The sequence below is a fragment of the Schistocerca americana genome, chromosome 2, assembly GCF_021461395.2.
Source record: "Schistocerca americana isolate TAMUIC-IGC-003095 chromosome 2, iqSchAmer2.1, whole genome shotgun sequence".
Taxonomy (NCBI): domain Eukaryota; kingdom Metazoa; phylum Arthropoda; class Insecta; order Orthoptera; family Acrididae; genus Schistocerca; species Schistocerca americana.
In genome coordinates, this window is record NC_060120.1 from 253429651 (window position 1) to 253455321 (window position 25671).

Sequence of the window (25671 nt, forward strand, 5' to 3'; positions counted from 1 at the left end):
TTCCTTGTAGGACCTGTCATCATAGATGCTGTCACAGCCTTATGATCACTGTTACCTTCCTCTACATTAACTGATTTGATTAGTTCAGGTCAATTTGTTGCCAGGAGGTCTGAGACGTTATTCTCACCAGTTGGTTCTCTAACTATTTGCTAAAAGTAATTTTCGGACAAGACATCCACAACAATGCCACACAATTCCCTGTCCCTGCCATCAGTTTTGATGGCACAACACACCCAATCTATACCTGGCAAGTCACCCCCTATTACAACAGCATTATCAGGAAAATTACTAATTATATTCTGCAAGTTCTGTCTGAAACGCTCAACTACAGATCCTGACCCAGGTGGTCTATAAAAGCTTCCAATCAGCATTTTTGACCGTTCTTTGATATTCAATTTCACCCAGATTAATTCAACATTTGGAATCTGTGACAACCTCGCTAGATTTTATTGAATTTTTTACTGTAATAAATACACTGCCACCATTGGCGACTAACCTATCCTTATGATACACATTCCAATCTGAACTTAATACATACGCAAAGGATCTTTTCCTAAGACAGCTTTATTCAGAAATTCTAAAGGCACAGTCTTACCTCCATTCAAGATTCCTATATCTTCACCAATCCTTTCCCCTCTCATTCCAAAAGATTTCATCAGGTATGATTTTTCAATGCTACAAAATAGAATGTATAGGTACCAAGGTTTGCTTGTTTGACATTTATAATACTTGTTTAAAGAATTTCTTATCATAATGTAATCTCTCAAGACCAATGTACCCCACCAGTATTGAAAGAAAAAGGTGTTATCCAATACACTGTGAGTGATCCGCACACAAAAAAAAAATTGTATGTTATACAATCTGTAATACTTTAAAGAAGTATTTCTATCATAACAAAGCTTTGAAATGGTAACTAACTTGCAGTGGCCTGCTGGTGCTTTTTCAACTTATAGTAATGGCAATTTAGCATAAGCAAAAATGGCTCCAACAACAGGGAAAGGAGTGATGGGTGTAACTAGAGGGTCACAAGTAAAATGAGGTAGACATCTTTTCTACAACTCCAAAGTAGAAAAGTACAAAGAAGCTCTTACCAGATCCTAGTGTATATTTGTCGTAACTCACTGCAAATGAGCTGAGTAAGCAGCAAAAGTGAGCCTGCTTGGTGCAAAAGTTATACTTATTGTGAGTATTTGTACAATTTGTATTTCTTTTGTGCAATCTTTAAATTTGCCATAAATCTCCGCTTCTCAGCATTGCTTGTAACAGAAATATAGTGACCAGTGACAGGAATAGAACATAGAAGTGCAGGGTATTGCACGAGCTGAGTTAAATGATAGTTCTTTGCCTGTTTATTCAGAATGTAAGACAAGGTCTGAAAAACATTTCCAATTTTTACAATATTAGAATTTATAGTTTTGTATGTCATGGTTTACAACATTAAACTCCGCCTAACACCATGTCATACGCAGCACAATTCTTATAATATCCTTTGCATCCACAAAGGGCTGGGGTCTGTGTTGTTAGAAACCAAGTCACCTGAAGGGCAATGCAGAAGGCAGGTGATATGCTTAAAAGCTGTTGTAGCTCAACCAGGTGGTGGAAGAAACTGCAACAATTCAGCTGGAGAGAACAATGCTGTTGATGTACAGTGAGGCCATGAAGGGACCAAGGGAGCAGGTTATGCCTTAGGGTCACCTGCTGCCACAGGTTGAGGGGTTGTGGCATCAATATATGTAGGTTCCAGGAACAGGTAGGATCTGGTGGTGTGAGGGCAACCAGAACGCCCTTTTTCGGGGATTTTTTCTTGTATTTCCTCTCCTTACAGGATTTGGATGATTGTAAGGGGTTCTCTGAATCAGTTTCAGGTAAAGAAGGATGACCATGAAGCCCTGCAACTAGCAGCCTGTGGTTCCTTCAGCCAACAGCTGGTGTCCAGTTGCAGACTGCCAAAAACTATGGAAGTAAGTGTCCCAAGGGACCTCTTACTTGCAAGAGAAGCCAGGCAGAAGGTGATTTGTCTCCAGGTAGGAGGTGGGGCCAACTTTGCTTGGATCAGAATTGACTCCATTTTCATTTTAGAGATGGGTGCCAGTTCTCTAAACTTTGTCTTCCAAGCTCTCCAGAAAGAACAAGGGCTTTGTGGCCAACAAGAGATCAACATCAGTCCTTGTACAAACCAAGTATTGCAGGGAGCATCGCTCCGCATGGTGCTTAGACTTATGTTCCTCCCACAGTGTAACCAGGGAAGGGAACATTTTAGGGTCGTATCTCTCTGCATTGACAGAGGACTGTCCTTTCATATAGACTGCTGCAACCGAATGGCCACCAGCAGTAGATAACTTCATCGGCTGCATTTGTGGCTGACTCGCCATGGTGCCACGAACTCCAAACAGAAACTCTCAGCGGGCACCACCCAGCCTCAGCAACAGATACCTGGCCAGTAACCTGTTGCTCAAAGTCCCTGTGCCCCAGTCACGACAAGCACATACTCCTTGGTATGCATGAGGAGTTTTCAGCTCAGGCATCAACAGTGTGGTCCCTGCATGGTTAGTGGGCAACCACCGTGCAGATAATTGATGATAGCCCCCCTCCCCTTCCCCCCCCCCCCCCCCCCCTTCACAATCACTAATCACTGATGGGTACTGTACTGGGTTTTGTGTGTGTTACTGTATTAAAAGGTTAGGGTGCATAGACGGAGAGGCACAAATGTGGGTCACACACTGCATTGGGCGACCTTCCCTGCAAGATCTGCACCTCTGGAAAATTTTGAAAATTGGTGGCAGGTCAAACCTAACAATGGGGACTATGTATTTTTTGATGAAAATCTGTGGAATAAGCCAGGAGTAGAAACTCGAGGCCCAATCACAAACCAGGTCCAAGCAGGGCCATCACCAAGAAAGCCATCCGATGGAGAGGTGGAGGGACAAAAGGACAGTGGAAGTATAAGCATGCAGCACAGAAAGGAAGTAATGCTGCAAATGCTGGGGCCCCTTCGTAGCCGAGCTCGTACTCACAAAAGAGTTGTGAGTCCCCTGGAAGGGCCAAGTCAGATAAGCGAGACATTGAGCTCATGAGAATGACAATACTTTACATCACACTCTACAGATCTTAGCACATTTGCTTGTAAAAGAATTGCTTTGTGATTTTGTATTGTAATATAACTGGGAGTTAGAATTGTCACCTTTCATAATAAACACAAACTCTGATTTCTCCAAATAATCTTTAATTGCTGATATGCATTACTTATTAAGTATGTTTTAACTGCCTTTTTAAATAGAAGTAATTTATTAATCTCTTTCATCTCCTTGAGGAATTTGTTATACAATTTTATTTCCTGATAGAAACACTGTTTTGAATTTTTTGTTCACTTTTTTCTTGGATAATGCAAGGCCAAACTGGCTGTTATTGCGTGATTATGTTAGAGCTGTAAGTGAAAAGCTTATGATTGTTTTCCCTGATACAAACAACAATTGGTAGATGTACTCACTTAGCACAATAAGGATACCCAGTTAAAAAAAATAGTTCTTTACAATTAGCCCAACAACTTCTAGTTATTATTCTTATGCCCCTTTTCTGCAGTATGAAAACTGTATTAATGTTTTCTGCCTTTGAACCCCAGAAAAGAATCCCACTGCTAGGAACTGAGCGTATGTAGGAATAGTATGCCTCGATAAAACAGAACCGACGTTCTTTTTGCAGTACCTTTGTGCATTCATTCCATGGCAACTAAAAATTAATGTTCATCCCTAAAAATCGTGTTTGTTACACAATCTATAGATTTATCACCCAGACTCAGTGGAACACAGTTGTCTTCTCTCTTTTTTGCTGTAGGGAGTGCTGTTTGTTTTCCTTATGTTCAGTGCAATTTAGTACATACTGCCCAAGAGTATACATCCTTGAGGGTTTCGTTTGCCTTCTCTATTATGTGTTCCCGTATTTTATCATTGACGAAGATGTTGTCGTCATCAGCAAAGAAAACTTTTTCTCCATGTCTTATACTGCCTGGAAAGAAATTTATATATACTGACAGCACAGCTGGTTGGTTGGTTTGTGGGATTAAAGGGACCAGACTGCTACGGTCATCGGTCCCTTGTTCCAAAAACACTAAAACCACTCAAAGAGACTAAAAAACGAACAACAGGAAAGACGGCAGACGACACAGGACGAGAAATACTCCGACAAAGAACAGACAAAACAAATTAAAATCACACCGAGTGTGACGGTGGTTGGCCGACCATAGAGAAAAAAGGGAAAAGCCAACCACCGAGAAACGCATTAAAAAAGCAGACTAAAATCGTAGGCCAGAGGCCAGAATCAACACAAAAAACACACACATTTACATTAAGCGATAAAATCCCCCTGCCCGAATAAAACACAAAAGTAAGTCCGCTATAGCAGAGTCGTCAGTTAAAAGCGCAGGGAGCGTATCAGGCAGCGCTAAAGTCTGCCTGAGCACAGTTAAAAGGGCGCACTCCAACAGAATATGGACCACCATCAAGGACGCCCCACAACGACAAAGAGGTGGATCCTCACGACACAGTAAATAACTGTGCGTCAGTCGGGTGTGGCCAATGCGGAGCCGACAAAGGACGACTGAGTCCCTGCAGGTGGCTTGCATGGATGACCGCCAAACAGTCGTCGTCTCCTTGATACGACGGAGTTTGTTTGGCACGGGCAGGTTGCGCCATTCAGTGTCCCAGAAATCGAAAACTTTGCGGCATAATAGTGCCCGCAAATCAGTCGCCGGGAGGCCAATCTCCAGAGGTGGTTTACTGGTGGCCTCTTTCGCCAGGCGGTCAACATTCTCATTGCCGGGGATCCCAACATGGCCTGGGGTCCACACAAAGACCACAGAGCGGCCGCTACGTGCAAGAGTATGCAGGGACTCATGGATAGCCATCACCAGACGAGAACAAGGGAAACACTGGTCGAGAGCTCGTAAACTGCTCAGGGAATCGCTACAGATAACGAAGGACTCACCTGAGCAGGAGCGGATATACTCAAGGGCACAAAAGATGGCGACCAGCTCAGCAGTGTAAACGCTGCAGCCATCCAGCAAGGAACGTTGTTCGGAATGGTCCCCTAGAGTTAGCGCATAACCGACACGACCAGCAACCATCGAACCGTCAGTGTATAAAACGCCAGAGCCCTGATACGTGGCCAGGATGGAATAAAAGTGGCGGCAGAAGGCCTCTGGAGGGACTGAGTCCTTCGGGCTCTGTGCCAAGTCGAGCCGAAGGCTAGGGCGAGGAACACACCATGGGGGTGTCCGTAAAGTGGCCCGGAAAGGAGGTGGAACAGTGAAAACCCTAAGCCTGGAGAGAAGCTCTTGGATGCGGACCGCGATCATACAACCTGACCGGGGCCGACGTTCTGGCAGATGGACGACCGATTGCGGGAACAGGAGACGATAGTTTGGATGCCCGGGCAAGCTAAAAACATGGGCAGCATAAGCCGCCAGTAAATGTTGGCGCCTCAATCGCAGTGGAGGGACACCTGCCTCCACAAGTATGCTGTCCACAGGGCTGGTGCGAAAGGTACCAGTGGCAAGTCGGATCCCGCTGTGTAGTATTGGGTCCAGCACCCGCAACGCAGATGGGGATGCTGAGCCATAAGCCAGGCTCCCATAATCCAGACGAGACTGGATTAACGCCTGGTAGAGCCGTAGGAGAGTAGATCGGTCGGCGCCCCACCTGGTGTGGCTAAGGCATCGCAGAGCATTTAGATGCCGCCAACACATCTGTTTAAGCTGCCGAATATGAGGCAGCCAAGTCAACCAGGCTTCAAAAACTACACCCAAAAACCTATGCGTCTCAACCACAGCAAGAAGTTCACCATCAAGATAAAGCCGCAGCTCCGGGTGGACAGTGCGTCGCCGGCAGAAATCCACCGTCACACTCGGTGTGATTTTAATTTGTTTTGTCTGTTCTTTGTCGGAGTATTTCTCGTCCTGTGTCGTCTGCCGTCTTTCCTGTTGTTCGTTTTTTAGTCTCTTTGAGTGGTTTTAGTGTTTTTGGAACAAGGGACCGATGACCGTAGCAGTCTGGTCCCTTTAATCCCACAAACCAACCAACCAGCTGTGCTGTCAGTATATATAAATTTCTTTCCAGGCAGTATAAGACATGGAGAAAAAGTTTTCTTTGCTGATGACGACAACATTCGTCTTGGTAGCCGAAAACTGAAACCCATGCGCTACAGCCCAAGACTGCGCCTTACGGATAGCGCCCTGTAGCTAACGTTCAGCAGCAGCTGCAATGCCAATAGAGCTGTAGTAAAGGCAGAAGTCGTCAGCATACAGGGAAGCGGAGACAGAATGTCCCACCGCTGCAGCGAGCCCGTTTATGGCAATTAAAAACAGGCAGACACTGAGGACAGATCCCTGAGGTACCCTGTTCTCCTGGACTCGGGAGGAACTATGGGAGGCCGCGACTTGCACGCGGAAGGTACGATATGACAGAAAGATCGGCAGAGGGCCCCGAAGACCCCACCCATGAAGCGTAGAAAGGATGTGATGACGCCATGTCGTATCGTACACCTTCCGCACGTCGAAAAAGACAGTGACCAGGTGCTGACGGCGGGCAAAGGCAGTACGGATGGATTTCTCCAGGCTCACCAGATTGTCGGCGGCGGAGCGGCCTTGACGGAACCCACCCTGAGACGGAGACGGAAGGCCTCGAGACTCCAGTACCCAATTCAAGCGCCGGCTCACCATCCATTCAAGCAACTTGCAAGGAACGTTGGTGAGGCTAATGGGACGGTAGCTGTCCACCTCCAAAAGGTTCTTGCCTGGTTTCAGAATGGGGATAACGATACTATCCCGCCATTGCGACGGAAACTCACCCTCGACCCAAATACGGTTGTAAAGGTCGAGGAGCCGTCACTGGCAGTGCACTGAAAGGTGTTTCAGCATCTGGCAGTGGATGCTATCTGGCCCAGGAGTGGTATCAGGACAAGCGGCAAGGGCACTGTGGAATTCCCACTCACTGAATGGAACATTGTACGATTCTGGATGGTGGGTGCGAAACGAAAGGCTCCGACGTTCCATCCGCTCTTTAATGGAGCGGAAGGCCAGGGGGTAATTCGCAGAAGCGGAACTCATAGCAAAATGCTCTGCCAAGCGGTTTGCGATGACGTCGGAGTCAGTACAAACTGTTCCATTCAGTGAGAGTGCAGGGACGCTGACAGGGGTCGGAAAGCCGTAGACGCGTCGAATCTTGGCCCAGACCTGCGATGGAGTGACATGGAGGCCAATGGTGGACACATACTGCTCCCAGCACTCCTGCTTGCTTTGGCGGATAAGGCGGCGGGCCCACGCACGCAGCCGTTTGAAGGTGATGAGGTGTTCAATGCAGGGATGTCGCTTGTGACGCTGGAGCGCCCGTCGGCGATCTTTAATCACTTCAGCGATCTCGGGCGACCACCAAGGGACAGTCCGCCGCCGAGGGGACCCAGAAGAACGGGGAATGGCAGATTCGGTGGCAGTAACGATGCCCGTGGTGACCGATTGAACCACCGCATCAATGCCACCATTAGAGAGAGGCTCAATAGCGGAAATGGAGGAAAACAAGTCCCAGTCAGCCATATTCATTGCCCACCTGCAAGGGCGCCCAGAAGACTGACGCTGTGGCAGTGACAGAAAGATCGGAAAGTGGTCCCTGTCACACAGGTCGTCATGCACTCTCCATTGGACAGATGGGAAGAGGCTAGGGCTGCAGATCGAAAGGTCAATGGCGGAGTATGTGCCATGCGCCACACTGAAGTGTGTGAAGGAACCACTATTTACCAGCGAAATGATCGAGCTGTGCCAATAAATGCTCAATAGTGGCGCCTTGACCTGTCACCACTGACCCACCCCACGGAGGGTTATGGGCATTGAAGTCGCCCAGTAATAAGAAAGGTGGCGGCAATTGGGCTATCAGCGCAGCCAGGACATGCTGAGTGACATCACCATCCGGTGGAAGGTAAAGACTGCAGACGGTAACAGCCTGTGGCGTCCACACCCAAACAGCGACAGCCCCTAAAGCTGTTTGGAGAGGGATAGACTCGCTGTGAAGAGAGGTAAGGACATATATGCAGACGCCACCAGACACCCTTTCATAAGCTGCCCGGTTCGTATAATAACCCCGATAGCCACGGAGGGCGGGGGTTCGCATTGCTGGAAACCAAGTTTCCTGAAGAGCAATGCAGAAGAAAGGGTGAAGGCTGGTAAGTTGGCGGAGCTCAGCTAGATGGTGGAAGATCCCGCTGCAGTTCCATTGGAGGATGGTATTGTCCATGGCGGAGAAAGGCGTGATGGGACTGGGAAGGCAGGTCACCTGCAGGTCACCTGCTGCCTCCGATGGAGCACCCGTGCAAGTGCTATCCATTGCGTCTGAGGGACCGGTGAGATCGAGGTCCTCAGTGGACGCAAGGATCTCCACCTCATCCTCAGACGCAGAGCTTGTAGGTAGCGGTGGAGTAGGTGCCACTGCAGGTGTCTTGGTCTTACGGGTCTTCAAAGTCGTTTTCTCTCGCTGTTCCTTTGGTTGTCGTTGTTGAGAGGGCTTATTGGAGTCAGTCTCCAGGTCCGAAGAGGATCGCGAAGCCCGACGACCAGCGACCTGTGGCTTCTTCAGCCACTGGTTGGCGTCTGCTGTGCCGCTGGTAGGAACCTGGGAAGGGAGTGACCCAAGGGATCCCTTCCGAGCGAGAGAAGCCGAAAAAGACGTATGCTTCTCCGGCTTAGAAGTGGGGACTGGTGTCCCCAGTGGTTTAGTGGGTGCTGCTCCCGAGGTAGATGGTGTGGGAGCAACAGCAAGAGAAGGGGCCCCCATCGTCAAGGGGGCAGGTGAGGTCCTCTGACTCTGAGAGCTGACTGTATGTCTTGCAGCTGAAGGAGCTGGAGCAGGAGTGACAGTGGAGGCATAAGATGACATCATGCGCACGGGATGTAGCCGTTCAAATTTCCGCTTAGCCTCAGTGTAGGTCAGTCGGTCCAGGGTCTTATATTCCATGATTTTGCGTTCTTTCTGTAAGATACTGCAGTCCGGCGAGCAAGGTGAATGAGGCTCTCCACAGTTGACACAGACGGGAGGCGGAGCACATGGAGTATCGGGATGAGATGGGCATCCACAATCTCGACATGTGAGGCTAGAAGTACAGCGAGAGGACATGTGACCGAACTTCCAGCACTTAAGCACCGCATCGGGGGAGGGATATAGGGTTTGACGTCACAACGGTAGACCATCACCTTGACCTTCTCTGGTAATGTATCACCTTCGAAGGCCAAGATGAAGGCACCGGTAGCTACCTGATTGTCCCTCGGACCCCGACGAACGCGCCGGACGAAATGTACACCTCGGTGCTCTAAATTGGCGTGCAGCTCGTCATCAGACTGCAAAAGTAGGTCCCGATGGAAAATAACACCCTGGACCATATTTAAACTCTTATGTGGGGTGATGGTAACGTTAACATCCCCCAACTTGTCACAAGCAAGTAACCTGCGTGACTGGGCAGAGGATGCCATTTTTATCAAAACTGACCCAGAGCGCATTTTGGACAAGCCCTCCACCTCCCCAAACTTGTCCTCTAAATGCTCTACAAAGAGCTGAGGCTTCACGGATAGAAACGAGTCACCATCAGCTCTGGTACAGACGAGATACCTGGCCGAATACACGTCACTGTCATTAATTGCCTTTCGTTCCTCCCATGGTGTGGCCAGGGATGGGAACGATTTGGGGTCATAAACGTTAGCTTTAAAATGAGCCCTCGAACGCTTAGAGACTGCTGGTGACTGGCCACCAGCGAGAGATGATGTACCACGCTTCATTGCGGGTCATCCGCCCTGATGCCACTTACTCCAACCAAGGGCCCTCCCCACGGGCGCCACCCAGCCGCAGCAATAGCCACCTGGCAGGATGGCCATTGCCGGGAGTCCTGATGCCCCAGGGAGATGGGCATCTACTCCTTGGCATACGTGGGGAGTTAAGGGCGCAGGCATCAGTAGAGCGATCCCTGTGTTGTCAGGGGGCTACAACCAACAGGGTACATGGCGGTCCCACCACAACGGACTGGATACCGTGCTGGATCTTAGGTCCAAAAAAGTCCAAGGTCGTTGTCGCAGTTAAAAGCAACACTGCAGAGTGCAGCGTGGTAATCGCACCCAGGGACGTATCCTCGCCCAAAAGATGGAAAACGAGCAGGTCACCATTGCAACGACGAAAAAGCCGGCTAAACGTCTCAATGCATGACGGATACAGTGCACCATGTAAGGCGCCCTTCCCCCATTGGCTCGCTCTTCGGAATAATTTAGAAAGATGGAGGTCAAACCCGAGAGGGGACCATCATATAAGGCCAAAACATTTGATACTCCTTTTAGTCGCCTCTTACGACAGGCAGGAATACTGCGGGCCTATACTAACCCCTGAACCCGCAGGGGGGGGGACAGCACAGCTGGACCCCACACACTACCCTGAGGGACACCTAATTTTTGTTTGTGTCTTGTATGACAAATGTTTAACCAAAAATTTATCAACACCAAACATGTGAACTGTGTCTTACATTGTATTTTCTAGATGAGACTGGAACCACTTGTTTGCTGTCCCATCTTACATCCAGTGCTTCAAGTTTGTTTAATAGTATTTTAAGCTTAACAGTGTCAATAGCCTTAGACAAGTCTAAGAATATGTCTGCAACACAGTCTTCCTTTTCAAGAGCTTCAAGTAACATTTTTAAACTCTTTAATGGCCAATATTGTATTCTTCAACTTTGGAAACCAAACTGCGCTTCATTAAAAAGGTTGTATTTATTGAAGTAACTCATTAGTTTAAATTAAACAATGGAAAATCCAGGATGGAATGTAACAATACTATGGAAAGGATAATTGTTTCTCACCACATAGTGGGGATTCTGAGGCAGTCAGTCAGTCACACACACACACACACACACACACACACACACACACACACACACACACACCGTCTCTGGCAGCAGCAGTGTTGCCTGTTTTCAACAAAGGTCTTGTTGGCCGAAAGCTCATTATCCGATAGTCTTTTTATTGTGCCTATTTGCAACTCAGTGTCTCCGCTGCACGTTGAGGAGCAACTATTCTTTTCATAACACTATAACTCAATAGTTAATCTTTCAAGACTGATTCAATTATTTATGAGAGACAGTAGCGAAACTGGCCTGTAGTTCTATATTTTCCGCATTACCTTTCTTTAGTAAAGGCACGGCTCGTGTCTGCTTTAGGTACTCTGGAAAAATACCTGAACTAAAGGACTCATTTAATAACAGGGTTTGTATGCTGTATACACATACATTTAGAACAGAGACTGGAACCTCGACTATTGTGCCCGCTGACACTTGAAAAAAAAAAAAAAAAAAAAAAAAAAAAAAAAAACAGTTTCCACAATGTCTTCCAGACTTCAAGCGGGCAAGCTCTGTTGTGACTATCGTCATTGTACTTCCAGTGTAATTCATTGCCTGGTATTACTGACTGACCCCCCTTCCCTGTTCCACTCGCAAATGGCACATGGGAAGAATCAGGGTTGGTAAGCCTCTGTATTAACTTTAATTTTTTCAGCTTTCCTAATCATGGTCATTTCACGAGACACACATGAGAGGAAGTAATATGCATTTCAACTCTTATGGAAAGTGCTCTCTTGAAATTTCCATAGTAAACCTCTCCATGATGCACAACAATTCTCTTATAGTATATGCCACTCGAGTTTGTTGAGCATCTCTGTAATGCTCTTGTGCCGACTAAACAATGACATTATGAAATGTGCCACTCTTTGTTGCATCTTCTATGTCCCTTCTACCAGTCGTACTTGGTAAGGATCCCATGTATGAACAATATTCAAGAACCAGTCAAATAAGTGCCTTGTAAGACACTTCTTTCATGGATGAGATAGATTTCCTTAATACTCTTCCTATGAATCTCAGTCTGGCATCTGCTTTTCCTGACATTTGTTTTATGTTGCCATTCCACTTACGGTCATTCTGGACAGTTACTCCTAGATATTTTATGGCAGATACTGTTTCCAGCAGTTTGGCATCAATAGTGGAGTTATGCAATAGTGGATTTCTTTTCCTATGTTTGCACAATATGTTATATTTATTTACATTCACAGTCAACTGCCAGAGCCCGCACAATTCATCAATACTCTGCAGGTCTTTCTACAGATTGATACTTTCTTAAAGAGAAGCACATCATCTGTGAGCACACTCAATTCTTACAGTACCAATGTATTTTGCATAATGTTAAGTACCAACGGGGGAGGGTACTTTGTGCCCACCACAAAAAACTTTTATAATTCAGATTTCTTTAATTTTTATCGACCTTTATTTAAAAAAATATTGAATCAAAAGCTACTGGTGTGTAGTAATAGCCCAGAAACAGTAAATTGCTTTTAGCACTCACTACAAAAATGCATTTAGTATTTTTCACATTTTTTCACAATTTAAATTTATTTAGTCTTATTTTTTGAGCAGTATCTCTCTACATTAGTAGTAAAAGTCATTACAGAGTTACTGAAGAACACTTCATTATAATTCAAAAATATTACACATATTTTAGGTTAAATACAGCAGTTTACATTACATAGGTTCTTGTATCATTATTCATAACTTTCTTCGGAAATGTCTTCACACGTGGAAGATATGAGTGTTTTCTTGTTGGGTTTACTGCATGTGTATCTCCTACAGCTGTTGCAAATGACTGGTGTTTTGTTCACTTTATTGTACTTCACTACTTTTGACTGGCTTTCACGACAACACAAATGACATCTTCCCCTACACATTCCCCATGAGAACACCTAATACGCCTGAAACCCCACACTTCTGGGGTCATTTAATAATTATAGCCCTTTCTTCAGTGTATGATTTCATGCGCTGTAGTACCAATTCTTGAAGATAAAGCTATTGCTTATTACACTCTTGAAGCCTTCCCTCTCGGTTGAAAATTTCCTCACCATTTGATTGATTGTGTCAAATCCACCTTTTGTCTCATTATAATATAAATTTATGACTGTTTTCTTATTTGTGTCAGTGGGTGAACCAATTACAGCATCATAATGTTGAGTTGACATAGTAACGGAAGGTTTTTGTGTGTGTGTAGGGGGGGGGGGGGGGGGGGCCCTTCACGGGGGACATTAGAAACAATTGTGATTGGGATGCTCCAGATGTCTTTCAGTTCTTGAGGTATATGCTTCCTATTGGCTTGCAAATGATAGTAATCAATTTTTGAAAACACAGTGTAATTGGATAGATAAAAAAATCTACTCACCAAGTGGCGGCAGGAACACACACATATACTAAAGGTATTATGTATGCGAGCTTTCAGAGCCTGTGGCAGTGGGTTGAAGGGGAAGGAAGAGGGATGAAGGAAAAGGACTAGTGAAATATAGGAAAAGTCACCCAGAACCCCAGGTCAGGGGAAACTTACCAGACAGGATATGGAGACCACATCCCCTCTGCTAGAAGACGGAGCCACTGGCTCTGAAAGCTTGCAAACGTAACACATTTTAAATATGTGTTTTCTATCTGCCACTTGGTGAGTAGATTTTTTTATCCATCCTATTAGCTTGTAATGTTCCCATGAGAGTTAGCTTGTGATTCATCCACAATTGACACTGACAACGGGAGTAAGTTATACTGACCTGAACGAATGAAGTTAACACTGGTAGTACTTGTACTACTGCTGCCACTGTAGCAGTAGTAGTAGTAGTAGTAGTAGTAAATAAATAATAGTAATAATAATAATAATAATAATAATAATAATAATGGTAACGGCAATAGAACTGGAAAGTTAGTTTCAAACTATTCTACATTATAGTTAAAATAATGCTGAGATTACAAGGCATTTGGCTAAACTGTAAGGATTTTCCACAGGACTAAAAATCATATGTCTTGTGTCTTTTTCACGTTAACATAGCAGTATATTTTTGCATCCAAGGGAGTTACACATGAATGAAATGTTTCAGTTCAAAAGTTCATAACAACTGAAATCATTCAGAGGGACTACTAAGGAACAATTTTTACAAATATTTTTAATTTATTAACTAGAATTGAGTGAATGTTTTGAAAGCTGAGGTAGATTTTTTTTTTTAATATTTCTGCCAGTGACGCCCAACATTTTAGTCACCGATAAAACACCAGAACTCCTAGTAAAGAAGGCGAATGAAACCCTCAAGGATATCCCAGTCACTAGCAATACCTATGTCTTTTTCATGTAGACATGAATTCTTCAAATCCTTGTATTGGTGGACAGATACAACACTAAAGTAGTAAATGAAGTGCAATGGTATCACAACAAAAACAGTCAGTAAAAATACAGGTACTGATGATCTGTAGTTTTTCACCACCATAGTAAACCACAAAGGGATATAATGTGACTTGGCTGTTCTCCCAAAGAGACCCTTGAATAGCACCCTGAATGGCAAATTAATAGTTCTCAGCAAAATCAATTGAAATGATCACTTCACCAACCACATGAACTTCTTCCAGGTCCCTCAGAGATGCACTTCGGTGTTTTGAAACAGAATGGTGGTTTGCCAGAACACGAATTTTTTGAACCAGTTGCTGTATAAACTCTTTTACAGTTGCACGGCGCACCTCTTGTGTATCTCTATCAGCATGGGCCCACTGTTTGTATTAGAACTATCATTTCTTCTAAATCATATTCTTTGAAAGCATCTGTCGCATAACATTTCAGCTCAGGTTTTCTTGGACATGGTTCATAGTGTTGCAGCACGCAGTCTTTTGATTCCAAACAGCACACAGTTTTTTTTATTAGTTCCTTGTAGTCATCATCTTTGATAGATGTTGCAGCTGACATCATTTTGGCATTTTGTTGTATTACACATTCAGTATGGGGAAAAAAAAAAAGAAAAAAAAAAAAAAAAAAAAATGTTGAAATGTGTGTTAATTCCTAAGGGACCAAACTGCTGAGTTCATCAGTCCCTAGACTTACACACTACTTAAACTAACTTATGCTAAGAACAACACACACACTCATGCCCAAGGGAGGACTCAAACCTCCGGTGGGAGGGGCTGCGCAATCTATGACGTGGCACCTATAACTGCACGGCCACTCCGCGCAACCATACAGTACGCAAACTGATTGTATATCATCAGCACCAACTGTAAAACACCACTTTGCCTAGAGTTCACAAGATTTTGACAAGCCCAATTCACTGCCATATTGCTTACAATAGCCAATGATAATTTCTTTCAAGTTACAAAGTAAGAGGTGTTTCTGGTTACAAAATTTTCACCATCCACTCTTGCTGCTATGTAATAATTTTTGCATGGGGACAGCCGAGAAAATTCATCATCTTAGAACAGCCCGAGGATTTCATATTTGATTTCATCACTCTTTTTCACCACCACCTTGCAGGTGCTGCCAAGATGCCACCCTCTGTCTGCAGATTCCTTGCCTGCTTCACCATTCACACAGAAACACTAAACTCTTCTGCTGTTCTATACACCAACTGCTAGGAGCCAGGTTCAAAATTTGAACTTTGTTGCAATGATTTACTTTAATTTTTGCGTAAAATAAAGGAGTATAGTAAATGTATAGTAAATTGATGCGTAGAGCACAGTAACATACAACAGAAAGCAGCATTCACACTACCTTTTCAGCACTACCTCTTTTTCAAGCAACAGCACACACATTCACAAACACTACAACAGACGCCCAAACACACACCTGTGTGGCCATGGCACGAGTCTTGCTGTGACCACATGAATGTGTGTTAGACCATCTAAGTGGCTGTGTGTGCTATTTGATCGAAAAAGAGATAGTGTTCAAAAGCTAATGTGAATGCTGTGTTCTGTTATGTGTTACCATCTCCAACCTTCGATCTGCAATAGGTGAGTGGTTGCCTTTCTCTTATACTATGTACTGCTCCATCCAGCAGTTTCCATTATTGTATGTGCTTCAATTTTTAATTTATCATTTAAAATGTCAATAACCTTACATTCCTGGCATTGCTTCATCATTTGTGTTTCCACAACAGTGGAATCACACCCGCATGTGCTGCTGTAGCCTTGGTGAGGGAACCTTGTGCTTTCTGAACTTTCTGTCTTATGCAACTCATGGAACGCCTTTTGCTAATTCATTGAAACTTTAAAGGTAAAACTCCAAGAGAAGCAGTGAAGGATTCACTATGTAGCAAGTGTCAAAAAAATGGTTCAAATGGCTCTGAGTACTATGGGACTTAACATCTGAGGTCATCAGTCCCCTAGAAGTTAGAACTACTTAAACCTAACTAACCTAAGGACATCACACACATCCATGCCCAAGGCAGGATTCGAACCTGCGGCCGTAGTGGTCGCGCGGCTCCAGACTGAAGTGCCTAGATCCACTCGGCCACACCGGCCGGCGTAGCAAATGTCAACTGCATACATAGAATCAGTAGACATTGATTCTTACTCATCCTGAGGCTGTAGTGGCTTATGAGTAAATTCTTGTCTTCATCTGGGATAAAGCTACTGGCCAGGTATGAAAACTACATTAATTGATGGTATCAAGTTTTCAATGTAAGAAATGTCAACTATTCTTAACTTTATACTTGTTTTCCCAAATAGATTACAGTAGGTATTTTGCAGGAACTGAAATGTTTTCATCAGCAGGGCATTATGGTATAAACCAATTTGGGCATCTCCTGTAAAGTGAAATTCAGATTTAAGTTTTAAATGTTTTCTGTCCAAAATGATATTTCTTTCACCGGCTGAAATTGATTTTTACCACAGTAAAATGACGAAGGCTTATGACAACACCATCTCAAGTGTAAAAAAACATCAGACACTTCTTGGTTCATTTCACAAAGCAAATAAAACACAAATTAGTTCAACCACAAAACTTTCCAGGAAAAAGCTAATCACAAGGCAGAGAGAAACTGACAGTTAAAAGAAAATATATATTGCTTCACCAAGATTGTAAAAACATTTTGGCAATGTTTTAACATTGTTTTCAACAATGCCATAAATAATGTTAAAATCAGTACTGAATTTACAAAATCTTTATGGGTTAATTTCATCCATAAATGTAACTACAGTACATGGCTTCTGAAGTTTAAAGGATACTACTACTACATTATGAGAGATTAAAGCAATAGTCTAATAATGTCTTGGCAACATATTCAACAATATTTTCTACAATGTCTGAAATAATGTTTTTTAAAACCGTCTTCACAGATGAATTTACATACGCTTTTGGGAGAATTTTCATCCATAAGTAGGCTTGGATATTAATTTGTTTCCCTGCTGTTTGAAATTGATTTGCACATAACTACACCAGTATTCTAATTGACACAAGAGCTGTTTTCACCGATTTCAATTTCTGTTTATTCATTAAGGTCACATTCGAGCACACTGCATGTGAAAACTAATAACATGGAACAATGTTTTCCAGTCACAAACTGGCAGTGGTCAAAAATTAAACTTAATAGCTTCTGGGGCTTAAAGAATTCTCTTTCCAGGTACAGCAAGATAAAAAACATTAAGGGGTCCAATGGAAGCATCTGATTCCACCCATCTGCTTTGATACGTGACATAAGGTTGTTGTGTTTGATGTCATTACGGCATGGAGTTTAGTTGATGAGTTTGTTGTGTTTATAGGTGTCGTCTTGTGTTTGATGGTGCCCTCTGGTGGGCGTGTGTGTGGGGGGGGGGGGGGGGGGCTGCATGTGCTGAGTGTAATGTACAGTATTTGGTTCATTTGAGCTTTGGTGTTGAATGAGTGAAGTCATTGGCATTGTTCGGCATTTAAGGACTGAAATTTTTTCAGTGAGTTATCAATTTTTTTTTTTTTCTTTTGTTTATGTGTTTGGCATTTTGTTAGATGTTATTGGTTTGCTGCTTGTGGTGCGGTAAGATGCTTAATTTATTGTGGGGCTTCTGTTGTTAGGTATGGATATGACAAAGTAAACAGTGCCATGTTGCGGTCGGAGATGTGGAGGACATGTTGTCCATTATTAAATCCCTCCAGGTATTTGGACTGATTGCCAAGATTGTGAAGTGCAGTATTTGCCACGAGAACATGAGGTTGACCAGAGTTTTGGCAGCTCAGGCCATGGATGGGTACATGTGGCGGTGTCAGTGTGATAACGTCTGGTGCTCCATTAGATGCAGTACTGGGGGTGTGTGTTCTAAGTGTGTGAAGTATAGGGGTAAGTCAGGTGAGTGTAGGGATGGCGATTGAGATCAATGAGTTGCAGTTTGGGAAGAGGAAGTAAGGGAGGGTAAGTCTCTGGCTGGTTTGTAGGTGTGAGGGGCTGTTATTTTGGGGGTGGGGTTGGGGCTGTGTTTTCAGGGTTTTTGAACGGCCGTACTAGTTGGGAATTTGTGGGGTTGATTGAAGAGTATATCGAGGAGGGGAGTACTGAAGTTTCAGATGCTTTTTCATCTTGAAGGGGTCTTGATCATTTAGTTGTGAACCACAGTCTAGAGTTTAAAAATTATGAAACTGAGGCGGGTACGAGGGATGGAGGGCAGTTAAATCAGACAGACAGGGGGAAGTGGTGCTCTTCTAATCTGCAATCTCATTTAGATGAGTACGCTGGCAGAAGAGCGTCCCTGGGAATTATTGTATTTTTCGTGTTTTTCTGAGAACTGTGGGTAAGATATACAGGACAAGGGTGGTTAGTTGAGGGGGTTTGGTATGTACAGGTGAAATGGCTGGGCCGAGTTGTGGATTTAGGTGGGTGGGGGGACTGTTTCATGATTATGTTGTAGAGGAATTTTTTTGGTGCAGTTTTTGTTGGTTTCTAAGGCATGATTGATTTTCATTTATTTTGTGGTTTTGATTTGTTGGCGGTTTCTTGTCGGGAGGGGAAGGGGGGCTTGAGGTGGGTGGTTTGTGCGTTTTCTTTTTTGTTTTTCTAGAGAGTGTGTGTGTGTGTGTGTGTGTGTGTGTGTGTGTGTGTGTGTGTGTGCGTGTGCGTGTGAGAGAGAGAGAGAGAGAGAGAGAGAGAGAGAGAGAGAGAGAGGAGGGAGGGAGGGAGGGAGGGAGGGGGGAGAGGGAGAGGGAGAGAGAGAGGGAGAGAGAGAGAGAGAGAGAGAGAGAGAGGGGGGGGGGGGGTTGGGGTGGCCAATACAGTTTGCAGTGCCGGAATTTGTTGGTGGTAGGTAATTGTTTCTTTGGATTTATCATTTTTGAGTTGTGATGTTTTGTGTATTTGTGGCATATTGACTATGTTTGAATTTCTGTAGGGACACTTGATTTTTGAGGTGCTATGGGTTTGGTTTTATTTTTGATAGTTGTACGTGTTTGTTTTTTGGTATCGACAGCTGTAGTAGGCCTGTGTAGGTCAAGGGAAATATCCAATTCCTATTTTTGTAGTTGTAGGTGTTGGTGTTATGGTATCATCAGCTGTGGTTGATCTATATAGGCCAAGGCAAAAGTTTGATTCTAATTTTTGTAGTTGTAGGTGTTGTTTATGTGGTATTGACAGTTGCTGTTGAGATTTATAGGTCACGGGAAGTGTCCAATTTCTGTGGATTTTGTTGGTGTAGCAGAATGAGGAGCAATTGGATGAAAATCAGTGTGGGTTTAGGCCTCTTAGAGGTTGTCAGGACCAGATCTTTAGCTTACAACAAATAATGGAGAAGTGTTGTGAGTGGAACAGGGAATTGTATCTATGCTTTATAGATCTAGAAAAGGCATATGACCGGGTTCCTAGGAGGAAGTTATTGTCTGTCCTACGAGATTATGGAATAGGAGGCAAACTTTTGCAAGCAATTAAAGGTCTTTACATGGATAGTCAGGCAGCAGTTAGAGTTGACGGTAAACTGAGTTCATGGTTCAGAGTAGTTTCAGGGCTAAGACAAGGCTGCAACCTGTCTCCACTGTTGTTCATATTATTTATGGATCATATGTTGAAAACAATTGACTGGCTGGGTGAGATTAAGATATGTGAACACAAAATAAGCAGTCTTGCATATGCAGATGACTTAGTTGTGATGGCAGATTCGATTGAAAGTTTGCAGAGTAATATTTCAGAGCTAGATCAGAAATGTAAGGACTATGGTATGAAGATTAGCATCTCCAAAACGAAAGTAATGTCAGTGGGAAAGAAATATAAACGGATTGAGTGCCAAATAGGAGGAACAAAGTTAGAACAGGTGGATGGTTTCAAGTACTTAGGATGCATATTCTCACAGGATGGCAACTTAGTGAAAGTACTGGAAGCGAGGTGTAGCAAAGCTAATGCAGTGAGCGCTCAGCTACGATCTACTCTCTTCTGCAAGAAGGAAGACAGTACCAAGACTAAGTTATCTGTGCACCGTTCAATCTTTCGACCAACTTTGTTGTATGGGAGCGAAAGCTGGGTGGATTCAGGTTACCTTATCAACAAGGTTGAGGTTACTGATATGAAAGTAGCTAGGATGATTGCAGGTACTAGTAGATGGGAACAATGGCAGAGGGTGTCCACAATGAGGAAATCAAAGAAAAACTGGGAATGAACTCTATAGATGTAGCAGTCAGGGCGAACAGGCTTAGATGGTGGTGTCATGTTACACGCATGGGAGAAGCAAGGTTACCCAAGAGACTCAAGGGTTCAGCAGTAGAGGGTAGCAGGAGTCGGGGCAGACCACGGAGAAGGTACCTGGATTCGGTTAAGAATGATTTCGAAGTAATAGGTTTAACATCAGAAGAGGCACCAATGTTAGCACTGAATAGGGGATCATGGAGGAATTTTATAAGGGGGGCTATGGTCTAGACTGAACGCTGAAAGGCACAATCAGTCTTAAATGATGATGATGAGCAGAATGTGGAAGTTTATGTTCGTTATTTTGTGTGTTTTGGGATTGTGGTGCGATTTTTTATTTTTTTTTATTTTTATTAGATTGTCCCCACCCTAAAACCTCTAATTTCCCACAGTTGCCCTGTTAGTTCGATTGTATTTTTGGAGGAAGATTATTTATACGTATTTTCGTGTTTGTTGCCATGTGTATGTAGTGACATCATAGGCACCATATTGGAGACAATGAGAATGGCCATTTCCACCATACTGATGACGTTATGGGTCAAATCAGACAGTTGGAATCAGACGCTTCTGTAATCCTCATTAAGGAACATAAAAGTTGAGCTTCGGATCCCCACAATCACCCAAAATTTGGCAGCCAAAACACTTTCATCAAATTTTCTGGTGCACATATTTTTACACGGAAGCACAAAGGCTACTGCATGAAAAGCAGAAAATGCCTGTCTGTGTCTGTGTGTGTGATATTACAAATTCTTAGCTGAATCCAACCATAGAGTCAATATTTATGACTGGTTAAAGATGGGCTCTCCAAGTTGCACATTGAATTTCCTGCCACTTTTGAAGTAGTAGCACAGTTGTCACCACGTGCATTTAAAAATGTTATCATTGTTATTCATCATAAATCTTGTTTAAGTGCACAAAAGCAGAAGCTTGTTAAGTTAAAAGTACTTTTCACAGAAGTTATCTGGCACTTTGGCATGTGTGTAGGTGCTGTAACCCTGGCACCCCTACCCATAAGATGTTGTAGAAAGAGAACAAAGGAGATATCAAGCTGAAACTTTTTACATACAGATCCCAGACATTGTGGAACTTTCTCATAAAATGTCGTTAGGTTCACAAGTGATCAAGTGGGGAGCCCTTGTCTATTTGTTGTGGAATGGCCCAAAACATAGGCCTAATATATTGACAGTGAATGCAAAAAAAGTCTCCAAATACAGTTCAGGTTAAAGATAGATAACAGCTATCACATTCAACATAAAAGATAAATCTATAAACTATGCAGCAAACCCAAAAAATTTAGTGACGAATATTAACTGTCACCTGATATGACTGAATACACATAATGGTCGCACACATTTGCTTTGCCCTTCTATGATCAGTGTAAATTGTCTGACTTTGTGTTGCTCTGGAATGTTTATGCTTGTTGCCAACCTTAGCTACGTAACAGTATTGTGCACCTAACAGTAACTAACCATTGTGAATACAGAGCTGATTCATGTTCTGGTGATGTATGTGCATGCCAATTGCAAATATCATCTACAGAAATTAGCGAAGAGGCTGTAACTGGCACTTCTAGCAACCCGCCATCAACTCTCGTATCATTCATTTATCAATTAGATGTTCATTTCTTTTATAAGCTATAAGCTGGCTGCTCTGGGAGGAGGAGAAAGGGCTTGTCTCAGAAGACAATGTGATCGCAAGCTTCCCGTACCAGCATCCCTGGTCAGGTACCAAGTAAAAGTAAGCAACCGGAAGAAACTGGCAGAGAAAATCCCATGAGAACGTTATGCTAGGCTGCAATTGTTTGTTTGTTTTTGTGTGTGTGTGTGTGTGTGTGTGTGTGTGTGTGTGTGTGTGTGTGTGTGTGTGTGTGGTCTATTTTCAACAAAGGCCTTATTGACCAAAAGCTTATATTGTGACAGTCTTTTTGTTGTGCCTATCTGCTATATGGTGAGTGGCAACTATTCTTCTCATAATACTGCCCTGGGGTATTGGGGTCTCACCTTCAGTGTGGAACAGCTGGTGCCTTGTGGTGACCTACTGGTCGTATGTTCACTCAGTTCTTAGTTATGGGAATCTTTCCTGAGGATCAAATGCACAAAACATGGACACTAATTTCGATACTGCAGAAAAGAGCCATTAGACTAATAACTAAAAGTAGAAGTCAGGGTCACTGTGACGAACTATTTAAAAATATTTGATATCTGTACTGCATCAAGAGAGTACACATACTCATCCGTTGGACACATCATGAAAAACATTTGTAGGCTAAGTATGTCACAAATAGTTTAATATGTCCCTGTTCATGAAATATGTGCCAGTTTAGATTTACGTTTATGAAGGAAAAACAAACGAAAAGTTCAAAACTGCATTTTCTATAAGAGATCCAAACTGTTCAATAAATTGTTCAAAGAGAATAAAGATATGCCTAAAGCATATTTACTTAAATAGGTAGTCAAAATTGCCTATACCTTTTGAATAAATCACAATGCACAAAGATTACTTGGAGAAATCACAATAAGGTCTAAGAAGAAAAAAATCGCGACAAAAATAGAGTATACATTTTTACAGGAAAATCAATGAAGAGTGCATTACTACTTAATGTTTCCAAGCTAATTTGTTCCTCATATGTGAAAACAAATGAGCACTGGCACTAAGCATGAAGTGAATGATTTAGTTTAGTTCTTAAGATACTAACCTCGGATTCTGGAGAACAGACGTTCGCGGTCTATCTGAATACACCGATACAAGATTTTCAAAGTAATTTCAGGCGAATCCCGGGATGGGGGGAAACATTAAAAGTATTTAAGGTCGTTAAATAATTTACAATGTTCACCAAATTAATTTGTATCAACCCTGTCCATTTAACTGGGCCACAGTAACCATGCTGGAAAATAATACGAATAAGAAAACAAGGAAGTTTTAGCCTTCACCGCCTCTGTTTTCAGGAAACTATTAACAACAATATTCAGTCAACAATGAATAGACGATGCGTACATCGCACTCCACTCCATTTTACAATGCAGCATACATACAAACAGTAGATTCGAGTTTCCAGTAGTATTTCATATGATTATATTATTCTGTTTTTCTGTTCCCGAAGTTTGCACTCAACAGCGTCAATACAATGTTAAATGATGGGAGCTGAATGAAAACTATAACAAGCGATATCGTAACAACGGCGAGACTCTTATTCGTGTGCTTAACAATTGTTCCATAAAACATATTTACAAATCTCAGTATCTAATTATCTCATGCGAAAACTGTAGTGAACTAAATACGCAAATGATGATTTCCGGCTTTTGGCGTCGTGACAAATACCGGTATTAAGAATATATTACACAAACAGATTAGTCTCCATTTGCAATATAGACTGAAAAACGTCGAATTAGAACGACAATATCATCAACACAGCAATTACAACATCCTGTTGTCAGGTACCGATCGGTGAAAACCTGTAAACAAACCGATGTCAAATTAACTATTCACTTGTGCATTAGTTTACCTCACGCAGGAACGCCTGGAATTGCTCCTCAAAGTCAGACATTTGTAACCGCGTCAATTACTTCCTCAACAATATACAAAAACACAAACTACAACCATTCTAAACTAAAATTACTAATCTACGTTCGAACCACAAAATTAAACAGATAGTAAACAAAAGCCGGTCGTTGTTACAGTTTTTTGAGATGTGTCAAATAACAGTGCAGCCAACGTATAAATGATACGTAACCGAAGTTTAAACTTTATTAAATATCTTTATTTATTTATATCGGCGTGGATACCCTATTTAGCAATCAAAAACTACAAAACAATGTTTTCTAAGGCAAATAAATAAGAAATTACTGAAACTCAATATCATCACAGAAAATTTTGTTAATTAATCGATATAATTACACCTTCTTTATAGAACTGTGGGCTGATTTTAAAATTACTAATTAAAATAAATATTATCAGATCTCTAAGAACTGCCTTGTCAAGGCCGATTCACAGTAGACGTCAACAGGCGGCGGCGCGTGTAGACGTACTAATAAACCGATCCGCGGAAAATTACGAGTTTTTAATTCCTGTGTGTGTAAAATGCAGTAAGAAGGTGAAATATGGTGTTACATTATGTTCGTGGTCACAGAAATGGATCCATCGTCAATGTTTAAATGTCTTAGAGGAAAAAAACATGACCTGTGACTGTGGAAACGTGCACTGTAACTATCGTTATATCGTGTGTTTACAAACGGAATGCGAAGAACAATGCACGACTTCTTCATTAAAATATGATCTTATGTTAGCTAAACTATATGTAGAGAAGCTTGAATCAGTGATAGATAGTGTACAGAAGCTGGGGGTCTAGTGCAGCAGGGGATACAACCCGTCGGCTTTGAACAATGACGTCATTCCTTAGTCATAGATCGTAATGTCTTCACTTCGAGGCATAGATAATAAAGCAGTTCTGTGTTCTAATAAGCTTTTGCTGTTATGTTTCAATTTCGTTTTTTTACTGATTGCTTAATAAAGTAGGATCAGTTTATTCTATCTCGTGAGATTTTTTTTAAAAAAGCCAAAAAAACACTATTGCTTAATAAAGTAGGATCAGTTTATTCTATCTCGTGAAATTTTTTTTTAAAAGCCAAAAAACACTTATCAGCTACTGAAGGCAGCTACAACACTACGAAGAATCGCTTCTCGGCTTTTGACAATATATTGCTTAATAAAGTAGGATCAGTTTATTCTATCTCGTGAGATTTTTTTTTTAAAAGCCAAAAAACACTTATCAGCTACTGAAGGCAGCTACAACACTACGAAGAATCGCTTCTCGGCTTTTGACAAGATATTGCTTAATAAAGTAGGATCAGTTTATTCTATCTCGTGAGATTTTTTTTTTTAGAAAAGCCAAAAAAACACTATTGCTTAATAAAGTAGGATCAGTTTATTCTATCTCGTGAGATTTTTTTTAAAAAGCCAAAAAACACTTATTAGGTACTGAAGGGGGCTGCTTAATAAAGTAGGATCAGTTTATTCTATCTCGTGAGATTTTTTTTTTTTTTAAGTCAAAAAACACTTATTACGTACTGAAGGGAGCTAGAACATTAAGAACAATCGCTTCTCGGCTTTTGACAAGATATTGCTTAATAAAGTAGGATCAGTTTATTCTATCTCGTGAGATTTTTTTTTTAAAAAGTCAAAAAACACTTATGCTTTT

At 42.6% G+C, this 25671-nt stretch overlaps 1 protein-coding gene across 1 annotated transcript in view; it reads right to left on the reverse strand.

Annotated features, from left to right (window-relative positions):
* The window catches only part of LOC124595126 (centrosomal protein of 162 kDa), a 241962-nt gene extending 217860 nt beyond the window's left edge, over positions 1 to 24102 (reverse strand). Inside the window, exon 1 of the mRNA XM_047133724.1 lies at positions 23980 to 24102. Coding sequence (XP_046989680.1) covers positions 23980 to 24021 — 42 coding nt within the window. The 5' untranslated portion in view covers positions 24022 to 24102. The remainder of the gene's footprint in view (positions 1 to 23979) is intronic.
* Between the last annotated feature and the right edge of the window lie 1569 nt (positions 24103 to 25671).